This window comes from Bombus fervidus, chromosome 7 (assembly GCF_041682495.2).
Source record: "Bombus fervidus isolate BK054 chromosome 7, iyBomFerv1, whole genome shotgun sequence".
In the NCBI taxonomy this organism is placed as follows: Eukaryota; Metazoa; Arthropoda; class Insecta; order Hymenoptera; family Apidae; genus Bombus; species Bombus fervidus.
The window spans coordinates 2,118,980-2,134,551 of NC_091523.1; the positions used below are offsets into that span (position 1 = coordinate 2,118,980).

The window sequence follows — 15,572 nt, forward strand, 5'->3', positions numbered from 1 at the left end:
CTCTCTCCTTTCCGTTCTCCTATCCTTGGCGCTCGTAGGCCAGAGGTCTGGTAGGGCAGAATTCTTAAGGCGGCGATGGTGGTGGCGGTGGTGGTGGTGCACAGCTGCCGACGACGACGCCCGTCTCGCTGGTGGTGGTGGCTGCCGGTGGTGGTATAGTAGTAGTAGTAGTAGTAGCTCTCGGTAAGAGCACATCGTACCACCTCCCATTTCGTCCTCTCGTCGTGCTGGCACACGGCTCTTAGCTATACTTTCGTACGGCGAGCCGTCGTCCCCGTCGTTCAGTCGGTCGGCCGCAACACGACGCTCGATCAGCCGATCAGCTGTTCTCTTTCGCATCGGCTCGCCTTCATCCGACAAAAGCCTACGAAACTCCACGGCGGAACCTTTGACTTTTCTCTCGCGGTCTTTCGGTATCTTTCGCCTTCTGGCTCTCTGCTCGCGTTTTCTGACTTCTTCCCGCGGCGTGGTGCCTGCAAGGACTCGACGTCTGTTGGAGCAATAACGAGGTGGTCGAATGGGTTCACGCGACCCTCGAAATTGATGCGCGAACGATCCTCGAAAAACGACCATGCACGAGCTCGCGCGTGTCCGCTCACTCGTTCCGCTTGCGACGGGCAACGATTCCTGGCTGGAGGCTGATGTCTTTGACGCGATGATTGATTGGTAAATTCGCGACCGAGGGTGCCTGGTTTCGCTTGTTTCTCTCGTGAAACCATAGAAATGATGTTTAACGTTACTTATCGTTCGATCGAACTATCTTTGCTTTTTCTTCTGAATCTACGATTTACTCTCGAACATTAAAATACTTTTCGAGTAATGAAGGGAACGCAGTTGCACTCGGTGCCCTACGGTTTTAACCTTTTGTAACAGTATCGCTTATCGATGAAGCGAGAAACTTAGTTGTTACCCTATTGGTTGAAGGAGATCACCATAGTGAACCATCACAGTGCACAGTGTGTTTAAAAAACGACAATCGTCGCGAAGTGCTGCACAGATGACAACGAACCGTGATTGTGTGACGTGCAGGAGAAAATAGTGCTCGAAAGTGATTATCGCGAGCGATCTAGCGATTGTAACGGATCTGGCACTGAAACCGGCAAACTGGAGATCCTAGGGATGTTCCCGCCGCGAACGGAAGCGCCGACAGCGGACAAGCTGGCGCTCTGTTACGCGCCGCACGTTGACATGACCACGGTGATCGAGGTCGAGGTGCGTTTTCGTTGAAAATCCTATGATTTTTCTGTGCTCGATTCATTCTTAATATCGAATGCATACCTTTAATGATTTTGAGCAGATGAAATTTTACTTATGCAAACATTGATTTTTCTAAGATAGTTCTGTCATTTCGCGATTTTGGATCGAGATGATTTTATTAATAGTGTTTTCGATGCGATAACCAACTGCAATTATTCGTGTTTATAGCAGATGAAATTTAAACGTTTGTGGGAAAAAAAGCTAGTATAATTGTGTAGATTATAAAAGCGAAGCGACGATAGCAATCATCTATTTATCTATGAAAAGATACAAATTATACGCAATTTCGTTGCTCGAAGAGAAGGAAGTTGTTTAAGCAGAGTTTCTTCGAAGCATTATTCATGCACTGATTACGCTTGAGTAATGTATTAAAAATATATGAAAACATAATTCACCATTAACTCGAATTTGCATGGAACTGCATCGTAGAATATATTTCAATCAGCTTCGATCTCGATAAAACGTAAAGAGTAATTCATACTGTAACGTAGTTCACAATCACCATCGTAAAACAAATATTTTTCTTACGATCCAATCCATATTAGTAGAATCAATCATGAAATTTAGTAATGAACACAGATACTTGTATTAGACTTTTGAGCAATCAAATCTCAAACTCTTTCCATATATCTATCGCCTGCGATCTTCAAGTTAATACTCTCCATGATACGTGATCCCATGATAGTTGGCGGAAATAAAACTTTCACTGCGCAATAAAAATACTCGTTGCCATAATCGTCGAACAAGTAGGCGTAGCAGAAAATCAAAGTGTTAAAGATTAGGTACTATTTCTGTCTAGTTAAATCTCCCAATATACGTAATTTTTTCATTCACATTTAGAATTCTATCAAAGTATCTCATAAAACGTGTTGACGTTCTATAATTAAATTTCTTTTGGCTTATAAAAAGGAAATTATCATAAATATCAGTTTCATTATTTTTACAACGAAAATGAAGCTAAATTAGTAATAATGGAATAATACAATTGCATAATATATATATATATTATTCAAGTTACCTACCGCTATCGAAGGTCAAATAAAAAAAAATGTTGAAGAGTTCTCGCAAACGTTCAACACGGTTAATTTCTTTTCTAGTTATTTATTCGTAATCTACGATCTGTCGGTTTCGACACGGGGCCGACTTATTGGTTATTAATTGTCTACTTGTCATATGTGGCAAGAAGGACGATTTCTCCCGACCTTATCAATAGCGATCTCAGCTGGAAAGTTCGGCTATGCGTCTTGTGAAATGAATCGGTCGTTTGCAGGTTGCTCTCCAGCCGAAATTTTATGCGTGTATCGTGTCAGATCGTTTTGATCGAGCTTGTTATTAAACGATCGTCGTCTTTTTTTTTGCGCCACGATCTATGTAGTTCCTGACTTCTTACATTACTTTCTTCGCTTCGATCAATCTTCTACAGTCGTATGTCGAACAGATACGAAAATGATTTTTACGTTTTCAAAGGACACGATTCGGCGAATAACCGGTATTCGAGTTAATTATTCATCGAGGAAGTTGAATCCACGAGATTATTCGGAAACAGATAGTAACTGGAATATTATTGTTGCGACTATTTCTTTAAAATTCATTGGTGTCGTTGTATTTTTCTAGCCTTGTAATTACTCTGTCTCTTCCGCTGCTCCACACGAAACGGTTCCCGCATTTGCCTATTTGATCCTCCTATCTTGTACAATGTCTGTATAAGACCGTACTTGTAAATTCGATTCACTACCAAACTGTAACATTTACGTTTCTCTAAATCATTTCTCCGTGTACGATCGCGTTTACGTATTTTCTTTCCGAATATGCGAAATGTCGCATCCAATTTTGGATTAAGCTATTCTGCACGACAAACAGTTCGTTGTACACGCTGAACGCAGCGAATTCTCAAGGAAATGGTAATATTTAAATTGACGAATATAAAAACCGTAACGATGATAATCCAAGAGATATTAACGACAACAATACGAAATCGAAACGTTTTGTCGATGGTCTTATTTAAATGAGAACATTTAACTGTCCGATGTATTCAAATCAGATGTTTAACTACATAAGAAATTGATGACGCGTGTCCGTTTGGAACGTGAACCAGACACGTGAAAGTCAAACCTATAATGGTCGAGTAACAAACATTACTGCAAATTGAAATACGCCTTAATGGGGCTCCGTTTGGCATCGAAGATGAAACGGTACTTGTGCACGGGTTCGTAACGACGCGACTCGTTAAACGACGACAAATATTTCGTACGGAATAAAACAAGGTACAACGGTCTGTTGCAATGACCCAGGCCCTGTCTACCCGACATAGATTTCGAAATAACGATTTGGAAAGCGACTTGGAAAGCGACAAAGCTGAATTTTGTCTCATTAAACGTCAGTATCGGGCAGATTAGGCCAGATTATGGTATTTGACCAAGTGAGAGTTCCCTTTTATAACGAGTCGTTCCGCTCAATTTTCGGCCTACCATCGTTAAATTCCGTTACGAACAATTTTCTCGATAATCGAATTCTTCCTACTGTTGTGTCGCGATTTTTCACCCTGCTTAGTGCAGTGATAGTGTGCTTATCAAATATTTTATCTGTAACGTTCGTAAATCTTTCTTAAAAAATGTTCTTAGGGATGAAATTAGGGAAGAGATCAGATGTTATACCGCTTCTTGCCTTTTGGTTTGGTTTGGTGATACCACAGCGTTGAAACGTTCGAAGTCAAAATAATAATTAAGAGTATAATAATATATATATATCTGACGACTTTATGTTTGAACAAGTCTTCACAAATTTTCTAATCAATAGCGTATAATCATCATGTAGATGAACGTACACCACCATTAAGTAAAATTTATCTCATTCACGAGTGGCATTCAGTTTTAAATTGCCTTACATAATTAGAATCGACAAGTGACATTCAAATGGACCGTCGTCTGAATAGGAAAAAAGGTACATGCGTTGGCCCTTCGTTGCTTATAGAGATGTTCGAGATCGTATCACCAGAACAGAAACCTAATGGCTTGCACCGGTATAGTGTCTATACAAAGCCTTTCTGTCGATATTCAGATACATCACAGATCGATACTATCTACCTGAATAATATCGCGTAATCGTTCCATCGAAAGATCACGTGGACTTGATTGGGTTCCGTTCTTATCGAGCGAAAAATTTTGAAATCCGCGTAAAAGCGTCGTAATTTTGGAAATTACGAACGTGGATCTTGTTTGTGCATTGTCCGATCGTATGATTCGAATTCTAAGTTTTGATTTTGGAAATACATTACCTGTGTTCTAGCGAAAAAAAATTTCGTAATGTTGAAAAAAAAAATTAGTTTAAAGATAAGCGAATAGAATTTTTATTAAACGCTTAGTTTGCTAATACTTGTGGAATCTTCAAAATATTTAGTTACTGATTTGTAAACTATAAATATATTTTTAATTGCCCTAGGTCTATCAATAATCACATAATAATATTTCCTTTCATTTCGTTTCAACCAATTATGCAGACTGAAAAGTACATTTGTACATACAATTCACTATATTTTCAAAGGTGAAACATGCTTAATCACAGCTCAGCAATTTGCTTCGATGATCTTGCGATTTGTGACTGATATTTCATGCAGTCGATAGTTCGTAGAGATTCTGATATGCTTAGCTTTTAACACGGAGATGTTTATCGAAATTTTGTAACAGCGTTGAACAGAAATTAGAAAGATGTATTCGAAAAAAATATCGGAAACGACTATACCTAAAATAGTTGAAAATTGATAATCAGTCCCAAACAATAATTATTTGCTCGTAAAATTCTTAAGCCCACTTAATGCCAATGTAAAGTGATTATAGAAGATTTATGAACTTTCTATAACAACGTTCGAACACTGTAATTTTATCCTTTTCTACGACGTACCGGAAGCTTCTGTCTCTCAATTCTGAAGTAATTCTTCTGAACGTGTTAATTTTAGTGGAAGCATACTTTTATAAGAAAGGAAGACTATTCAAATGCACAATAGAAACCAATTTTACTGAATTTTTATCGAATGTGTTAAGTGGGTTGTTTCTTAACCGAAGACGTCTTTAGATACGCAATTGAAACGTAGAAAGTAAACGAATTAATTTTAGCTCAATCTATAATTTAGGCTTTTACGATATAAGTATGACATAGTATATTTTACATGCAGATGTTACATTGTAAAGCATGGAGTTTCTGGGTAAATAAATTGTCACGTCAGAAATATAAATTATCTGACCAGTTAAGTTATCTTAATCATTTAGTTTGGTAATTAATCTTATTGGACCATCGAAAATTGCATGTCAGAGTACAAGACAACAAATTTAATTTAATTAAACTAAAAACTTACTCCAAACACACACACACACACGAAGAATTACGAAACGTTTATAAAAGCGGCCTCGTCGCATGCTTTTTCATGTTTCAAAAATTGATACATTTTATTCACCTGCCACTGTCCAAAGAATTTCAAATAAACTTTCTTATTCGTGTCATCCGTTATAGTTCGAAGCAGGATAAATTATCGAAAATTGCACGACCGAATGGAGGAAATCGCTATCGATTTATGAGTGCCTGAAAGGAGCGACGTTCATGATCGAACGACGAGTTTTGCTCATGGTCGCTTATCACTCCTAATAACACTTTATCGCGTTATCGAAAGCTTGGTGGTCGGTGTCGCTCGTTCGACTCTCGTACGATTTTCTCAAGAAAGATCTATACCACACCTATATTCCGCCCCTAAATTATTTTCGTTACGTTATGTGCCAAAAGATTTGTATAGCATTTATTCACGTTTATGTTCACCACCTTCGAGAAATAAGCGCCACTGTTCCATATACCCGTCGTTTATAGTAATGGCAGACCTCCAACGCCGCTGACATGATTTTTTTTCTTTTCTTTTCTTTTCTTCTCTCTCGATACCAGCGCACATTAGTCACCACAATTACTGGTGGCCAGCAATTTTTTAATAGCGGCGAAAGTTACGGTCGACGACGAACGTGAATGTGTGTCGAAGAACGCGCGTATCTCTGCTCGCTTTTATTATGGTTATTACTTTTTATTTCCTGCGTTTCTTTTTCTTTTGATGTGCCCCTATATATGACGTTGTTGGAAACAATTGAACTTGCTCACGAGAGAAAATTTTAATCCTTTAAGCACTACTACATTTTCATAAGTCGTTTCGTCTAACCGCGAACAAATTGCAGCCGGTATTTGAACGGATTTTTAGTTAGGGGATTAAAATTTAAAAATGCGATGGAGAATGGTAACAGCGTAAACCGAGTGAATTATAGAAAAACTGTAAGAGTAAGCTAGGAAAAGCGTAAAATGTCTGAGCTCTACCATAAGATATTCCAAAATACTTTTTACGACAGCAAGTATCTAACATATCTTGTAATATATATATTAATGTATGAATTTTTCTGTGAACAGGACCGATTAACTGGTCACGGGGGTATTTCCTCGCTGGGCGGTGGAAATTCCTCGCCGTATTCCGGCGCCCATCACCACGGTCACAGAGGCAATGGAAACGGCAGTGGGATGCCCCATCACGGGGGCGCATCGTTGCCCACCGCCTCCGACTTTCAACCACCGTACTTTCCACCCCCGTTCCCCTCGCATCATCATGCGCCGGCGAGCCCTCAACATCCGGGTCTTGGCCAGCCGCAACATCTCGATTACCTCGTCGGCGATCCATACACGCAGACGCTCAACACGTTGCATCAACATCACTATAATCACTTGAGTGCCGCTGTCACGGCTGGCCAGAGAAGTGGTGATCTCAGGAGGGACGCAGAGGGTATCCATGTGGTGAGTAATCGCTTCGATGAGTTATTAGTAGGTTTTAACCCTTTCGTCCCTAAAGTCAACCACAGTCGTCAATCAGTTTGGCTTACAAGTATAAATCTGTTTATTACTAGCAGTATTTTGATCGATTTTAAGACGTTTATAACGTGAGAGAAATACGAAGCATTTCCAGAACGAAATAAAAATTAAGTTAGATCGCAAGATTAGGTCCAATCTCGCATCGTGTGCAAACGATAGATGTAACACTGCTGAAATTTTGCATTGATAATACTTTACGATTTATACTACGTATTTATATTTCTACTAGGAAGATAACACGCTCTTGTATATTGCATCATTAAAATATGAATATCTAAGTGTGTTGAATCGCGTAGCGCGATCGGTAGAAAATTGCAGCGATGTTTCATCGTTCGTCCTCATCGAATCATAATTACAATAATTCACTGTATCAGAATACGTAGCGTGTACCGAGAAAAACTGTCTTTAGTTTATTGTGTTTCAAAATGTTTGCGGGATAAAATTTTATTTTAAATACACGCATAACTATTTTCTATAGTAAAGACTGTAATTATATTACACTAACAGATTACTAATATATGTGCATATATACACTCTGAAACTTTATCGCTTTCCCATCATCGCATTCGTTATGATCCTACGGTAATATACGGTAAATGCCATTTGCCATATATTATAGTTATGGTAATTAATATCTTTGTCCTATTAAAAAATGAAAGACTTATACGATCGTAGAAAGTCGACGTCGGAATTAAATATTCGCATTAATTCTTAAACGACTAGATATTAGGAATATCTTAAAATTGTCTATTAATTATTTATACTTAATTAACATTTTTTTCAATTTCGCGATCTATCTCAGTCTATATCTAGTAAATATTCATAAACATTATCTTCCTTAATTAAAGATACTACAGGTTTTTTAGATGCTAGTGTTTTACTATATAAACTTTCAAAACTTGCCTATTGCTTCTCACATTTTATAACAACAAAAACACCGTTTATACGAGTTTCTCTTATACGAATGAAATTATAGTTAGTGTTTGATTAAATGAATTCTTGCTCTTTAAATCTATTTGTCTGAACGTGAATTCCTACTTACAATGTATGGATGAAAAATCATAAGAGGCAGAAACTTTTATTACATAAATTACATATCTGTCTGCTAGCAAGTTCATATAAATGGATTTCCACTGTATACAAATAAGAATAGGACAAATATAATAGAAACAGACCGAATCATACCCTAATCATACCCTACATGAAATTAAACACCACTTATTCTCTGGAATAGTTGCCGAAACAATAGTACACTAATCACATCGATAAAACAAAATCTATTTCGAAGTAAACCGATAAACGATGATTCTGAAACGCGTTCGTGGTCTCGCGGAAACACGGTCGTTTGGTCGTCAAGATCATCCTGGGGGTTTGCGCGTAAAATCGAAGCGCGCGGAGATCCGGTCACGTGCACGTCCGGCTGGCTCATTAGAAAAGGTACGCGGCGTGTTATTTGTAGGACGGGCCGCTGGCGGTTGAACAGCAGGGGGATGCGTAATAATGGCCGGCTATCGATCTATTAGACGTATCGCGACCAATAAGTCGGCCCGTGACATCGGTGATTACGATCGTTGATCCCACGAAGAGCACGCGAGGAGTGGAGACGCGCGACATTTGCATTTGCCACGGTTCTGCGTGCCTGTCCTCGCTCCGATGGGTGGAATAGTCTGGTCAGGTATTAACGTAACTCGAAAGAAACGATCGACTCTCGGCCAGTCAGAAGAACCGGCCAGCAGGAAGTCGAGGATCAACGTAACGTTTTGTTCCCGATTAGTTGGATTTTTCTGGTTTACGGATGGATCGTGTGGTTTCTTGCCTGTTCTCGATCGTCTCTCTCCGCTTCGCTGTCTAACCGTCGCACGTCGAATACGCGGAGAACAGCTCCGTGTTAAGTATACCCGCGGCGGGCTTTTTGTTTAAAGAAGTGCGAGAGTATTGTTTGCTCTAGCGGGAATCGTAAGTACGTGGACGAGTGTGGCTTAGTCGTGGCATAGTCGCGGTCTTCCTGGGTAGACGCGGTCTATTTTCGTAAAGTAGAAAATTTATTCCCTTGGCTGTATTTGGAGAAGCATTGACTGTCTACCGATAGTTCGACGGGGTTACGGATGGGTTAAAGGAGGAAGACTTTGGAATTGTCTATCGAGCGAAAGAGTTGTTAGAAGATGATCTTGCTTATGGGTTCTGTTAAGATCAAGTTTGTGAATAGTTTAGAAATTGCCAATTATTTTTTTTTTTTTTTTTCTTTTTTAGTTAGGATAAGTAGTTCATGTTTGTAACACGTTCGTCAGAATTATAGATCAAAACGTCCACGACATATCACATTTTATTTCTTGTATCTTCTTGCGAGGTATTCAATAATAGAATATATTTTTATTGTAATCGATAATTATCTAAGGTTTGATTCAGATTGTAATTTACAAACTTGATTTAATCATTAAAAAGCAAGTGTATTATTTGAAGGATCTAGATTCCCAAACAAATTCACGCGGAGTGTAACGCGCCTTTGCTCATAGTAACGGAACACCGTGCTACCACGTATTTAGGGGCAACTTCAGACCTCTAATAATACTCACGATAATAGTATTTGCGGTACACCTTACCCCAATAGCTTTTATGAAAGTATCACCCTAATTATAGCGGGGGGACGCGCGTAAACCACGCTGTGGATTATGTTTTGGGCGGTTTCCATAGGTGTCGTGTGACGTTCGCGCAAAAAAGACCAGGTTCGACGAAATTCGACACGCGGCCGAAGAATACGTTTAGTTTCACAGAGATCGAAACTGGCCAGAAGAAGAGAAAAGCGGGTTCGGTTTAACGCATCTGTCTGCGCCATATGCAGTCTCGTATTGCGAGCCTGAAATTCTGTATCGAAAATTATTTATTTTACGCCTCGTAAAACGAGTAAAACACGGGCGCAAATGTACTTTGATATTGGTAAAGTTATCGTCACCGATTTGCGAGTAGCCGTTAGGGATTCACAATTACGTTCGGATTGAAATTTATTTAGTAAAGCTATTACAAATGCTCGGACTCGTTAATTTCATTTTGTTAACAGCAACTTCATAATCATTGATTTATTTTCTATCGTCTATGTTTATTATACAAGTGAAATTGGTATAATTTGTTGAAAATAACGAATTATAATACAATGGATTATGTACAATACGAAAATGCAAAATAACATATTATTTAATTTTTATGGAATGTTACAAAGTAAATTCGTTTCATATTGATACTCGTAAATATGTAGAATGTTCCACTAGAAACTCGGCTTTAAAATACTTTGCCGACCTACGAGATTGAAATATCGATTATTTCGAGCAGTACAACCCCTTGTAGCCTATCTTGGTTTGCCTAAAGCGCATTCTTCAAAGGAGGGTGGCCAATCTTGTTCTCAATGAAACCTAACATCGATTCAATCTCGCAATGCGCGAGCATAATAAAGTATTGAGCATATCCTTCGATTGCTTTTATCGCTCACTTTCACTATTTATTCTAAATGTTACTGTAAATTTTGTTTTCTTCTGGAAAAATAGAAAGTAAATCTTTACCGATGATAATAGATTCACCCTTAAAGAGATTAATTACGAATGATTAATTGAAAGCCTTATTTCGGGGATGATGAAATCTTAAAGCAGGCATAGCGAAATTTCCGTAAAGTTACGCGATTACCATGGTTCCAGGAGACTTTCGGTCTGCTAGGAGAGAAGATAGTTGTAGACAAGGGGCACAAAGTCTCAAACTCCTTTCGCAAACTATACGCAGTAACGGCGTCTTGCATAGTTGATCGTAGTTAGGGAACTTGCCGCGATGACTATGCGTCGACTTGCGTCACCCTTAGAGTTTTCGGTTCGGTATCTCTGCCACGAGCATCGAGAACGACAACGATGCGAGATTATGCTTCGACAGCTTCAAGGGGACACGTCGTTCGAAACCACTTTGAGGGTTCGAAAGCACGTAATTATATATGGACTAGATTATCAAATCTAAAAAATTAACGACTCCTTCGTCATTGTCTTAATTACTATAATTCAAAAGTTATTAATCTTGCGGTAGAAAAAAGAAATTGGAAACTGTTCTACATTCTATCGCGTGTAAAAAAAGTGAAAGTTCAGCGAAGGTTCCTTTAAATCACATTTCCTGTATCCCAAATAGATTACCATGGAATATAAATTGCCTACTTCCAAGCTTAACTATACATTTATATCGTTACAAAGTCATATACGATTAGAAAAATTGGATGGATGAAATATTTTTGTTATTTCCTTCCTCTACGGTTTCTTCCAACTGCGATGCATTCTAATATTTTGGGAATGGGCCACCCTCTTGAACCATCGCGTTCGTTGCCCTCCCTCGAGTAATTTACTTATTAAATTTTCGGCTGACCTTTGGCATTCCCTCGGGGAGAATGCCAGGGACGCGTTTACTTTGACTGAAATATGCCAAGCTCTGCAATCCTTAAGACGGTATCGGAGATGCGTAAAAGAGGTAAACGATTTCTCCACCTTGTTCTTTTGGTTTTAATTTGCTTTCTCGTTTACGTGACACGTGAAACTTGCGTTACACGGGAGACACAGTGAAAAATTTACAGGATAGTACGGTATAAACGCATGGGGCCAACTCGTCAAGGTAACATTGGATCGGCGTGTAATCGGAAATCACCGATCATTCGATAGAACGATTAATAAACGCCATTTCATCTGCCGATGACTAATGTTACGTCATACTCGATCTAACTGAACAACAATGATACGGTAGTTTCTAGTCAAATGATTAAGGGAAACGAGAGGTAGACGAATGAATAACGTTGTCTACAGTTGTGCAGAAAAATCGATAGAGTTGTTTTCTTTAGTGGAGATCTTGTTAATAAAGATGAAAAATTAAAAATTGTAGTTCCCTTATGTAACGTATTATGAATAATTATTACTTGTGACTTAAGATACCATAAATGTATCATAAATATGTATCATAATCTGCATCGTAAATATATTTATACATAAATGTATGTGTAAATTGATTGATCGTAAAATCTGTATCGAACATACAATTTATGATCATGTTTACACTAGTGCTGGGAGTTTAATACATATTTGAAAACTATGAAAACCAAACTTTGTAGCCGATGTAAATAAAATCGTGTGCGTTCTATTTCACGAGAAACGTTTTACGAAGAAGAAAGAACAGATGATGATACGCTTCCGAAAAAGAGACGACAATGCCAATAATCAGGCAAGTGGTTCGGCCGATTCCAATAGCTTTATCCTTGAAAGCAGCACGAGCAGCCTCGTGCTTCCTCTATACACCGTAGCTCACGCGTTTTATACCGAATTATAGTATCTCGTCTGAATCCCTTCACAGTCTCACATTTATGCTCGAGAGAGTACAATTTGTGACAGCCTCTTCGATAAGGGATCTTACGATTCAGAAAATCTGCCTCATTGTGGGACGTCTTTCTCACGGGGAAGAGTTAAATATCGAGTTGTTACGGAACAATGATGATAATCTAGATACCTTCTTCTCATTTTATTAACAAGAATATTTACCTTATGAGATTGAAAAATTGCATTGAGGAAAGTAAACAATTGTAATAAAAATTCGCATTATTTAAAACTATCTTGTTCTTTGATCGAGTTTACGGTTATACTATTGCGAAAGAGCTTCAGCGACAGATACACCATACTTTCCTTCATTTCGAATGCGAACTTGCTTCCTTCTTAAATCAATAAAAATATCTTCTTCTTTAACATAAATCTTTACATTGACTGAAAGAACAAGGAAAAAAAATATATACATTTTATTTGTACTCAAACAATTTTATTACACGTCTACACCACTAATATAACATTCTGTCGAATCATCAGCCAACATAATCAAATCTCAACATCTTCCATTTCCTTAAACTCCATCAACCTCGAAGACCACCAATTTCCAACGGTCCGAACATCAAATATTTGCTCGCTCGCATAACAGGTATTATCTACAAAAATGTTACGTAACTCTGAATCTCGATTAACATGACAACGTGTGTGTGTGTGTGTGTGTGTCGGATTACACAAGAGGAAATATGGGTAAGACTCGCTAGATCGTCGATGAGAAGGGATCGCTGTGATATCCGCGGCGTGGTCCCATTTATCAGTATCGATACCGCGAATACCGACCGTCGTGACTTCACCTCACCGCGGCGTTTAACGAGAGAAAGGCGATCACATTTCATCTCATTAGTCGGCTGGCATGGTTACATCAATTTATAACTAACGCGGGCCGTCGATAGATACCGGTAGGTAGCGCTCGACCACTTAGCCGAGTTAATTAGCACCGCGTTTCTATTTCTTTGGTCGCGTGAAAGCCGGACTCTAAATGGTCAGGACGTCGCACACGATGAATCGTGCGATTTTCGATGTACGACAGCTCGGATATCGTGGTAACTCGCGACCTAAGCCTTAAAACGGTCGTAATTTTTATAGTTGACAAAATTCTTGTTTGTATTTTATCGATTCTTGACCACATAAGGGATTCTATTATTTTTATTAACTCATTACGGGCCACCGTTGCGGCAATGCAACATTTCATTTGCAATATTCTTGCAGTCAATCTACATTATCAAATTCAGCTTTCTAACATCGCGATCGTGAAAGGCAATTCCAAGGATTCGCTCAGTATTTTTTTCGTCGCTATTTCTTTCACGTAGATCCTAAAATTTTTCGAGATTTTAAAGAAGTTATAGCATTTGCAACGTTATTTGGAAAAAAGTTGAATATTTTACGAACGTTCATGTTAAAAAAGTATTGATTAATGTCTGGATTTTAAGATTAAATACCATAAGACTGAACAATTTCATGTTTATCGAATGCACATAGCTATTGATCACATCGAAGTTCATCATCGAGTTTCGCTAATCGGGATCTGCAACGTCGCTATGACATTCATGTTGATAAATGAGCTAGGTAACCTATGCCTGCTGAAATGTAAATGAGGTTATAGGTGTACATGCGCTTTTTTGGGATAGCATGTTTGCACGATGAGACGACGGTGTACGGCTAATTTGCCACTCTCGAGTATTAATATTAATGTCAGTGTCCGGTGGGTGATGAAGAATGTTGTAAGTAGTTAATTAGATGTGAGAAATTGTAGGGTGATTTGTATTAGTATAGTGGCTATAATCGTTTTTATTTTCTAGATAGAAATCTTCGTATGCGAACATCCTCGAATGTCATCGAATTCATTTGTTTCGTGTGTTTTATTCGACGGTTTAAAAATAGTTTAAAATTACTTAAATGATACTTTGTTAGTCCTATTTAATGACTTTCTAATACTTTTGCTTGGTAAGATATGAAACTCATCTAAAATTCATTAAGGTATAATATATATAGGACTATGGACTTATTAGCATATATACGACTGTATCGTCGAAAGTAGATTTTAATTGTTTTACCGAAAAGGATTGTAATTACACAGTCGTAAAACGATGACTAACATTTTACTCGGAAAGAAGCAATAATTAATGGGTATCTAAGAAACGAAAAAAAGTCACAAAGAGAAAGTTGTACCAGCTCTTAAATTGCTAAATATAAAATTATCGTTTTACGTTTTGGGCTTTGTATTAGTTACTTCCGTCTCATGTTTTCTCACCATTACATCTCAAACCATTAGAACTGTTTGACTCTGTTCACTAGATCAAATAGTTGGTATACCGAAGCTTCATAATTTCGCTATTCCATTCGCTATTTAAAAGCGAACGTATCGCAACGATCTAGAATAGTCGTAACGGAGAAAACAATTACAATAGAACCAACAATCTGGGAAAGAAATCGGAGAAACGTGCGCAGAGATTTCTTCTCGATGCGAGAATCGCGTGGATCGCATAGAAAAGATGTATGACAATAATGGTAAGGGCTCGTAATACAACCGTATTTGTGACACGGCCGACTTGCAGTCTAGATAAAATCTCTGGTTTTTCTCGCTATATGTGATTAAGATTCCGAACATATATCTACCTTGTATTTCAATTCTTGGAAGATTGTCTTCGTTTTTTCCCCTCTATATTTCTCTGTAACTACGTATTTATAATTTCTTACATAAGAGACAAACTTCAACTTCGCGCCTGTAAGTACGTGAACGTTTATTAAAATATGCAATTCGTTTTCGGTAATAACAATTAATAAAGAATTACATGGAGCAGTAGTCACGCGTACTTAGCCGAAGCGTGAACATTGAAAAATAATATTTGGTTATCGTATAAAATCGACGATCATAAACATCAAGTTCCATCGCTTTTGAATTTTAATCTACACGTGCTATTATAACACTGATTATAATAATTTATGTAGGCAATGATATAACTACGTGTGTACTGAATGACAATTATAAATGTGATCTCTGGTAATAAACAAATATTTATGAACAGGTATGGTTATCGTTTACAACCTCCACGC

At 38.1% G+C, this 15,572-nt stretch overlaps 1 protein-coding gene and 1 long non-coding RNA gene across 9 annotated transcripts in view; one reads left to right on the forward strand and one right to left on the reverse strand.

Annotated features, from left to right (window-relative positions):
• The window catches only part of Tfap-2 (transcription factor AP-2), a 197,300-nt gene that overhangs the window by 148,315 nt on the left and 33,413 nt on the right, over positions 1-15,572 (forward strand). For 6 of the 7 annotated variants that reach the window (XM_072007420.1, XM_072007423.1, XM_072007421.1 and 3 more), the window contains one exon: positions 6,688-7,065. In XM_072007420.1, coding sequence (XP_071863521.1) covers positions 6,688-7,065 — 378 coding nt within the window. Of the gene's footprint in view, positions 1-180; positions 1,213-6,687; positions 7,066-15,572 lie in introns of those variants that run through there. The other variant, XM_072007419.1, reaches the window with a different exon arrangement.
• Positions 1-15,572, reverse strand: part of LOC139989270 (uncharacterized) — an 85,491-nt gene that overhangs the window by 64,522 nt on the left and 5,397 nt on the right. The window contains exon 3 of one of the 2 annotated variants that reach the window (XR_011800305.1): positions 12,885-13,117. The exons of the other annotated variant lie outside the window; for it this stretch is intronic. This is a non-coding gene — a long non-coding RNA (uncharacterized lncRNA). Of the gene's footprint in view, positions 1-12,884; positions 13,118-15,572 lie in introns of those variants that run through there. 2 annotated transcript variants of the gene reach the window in all.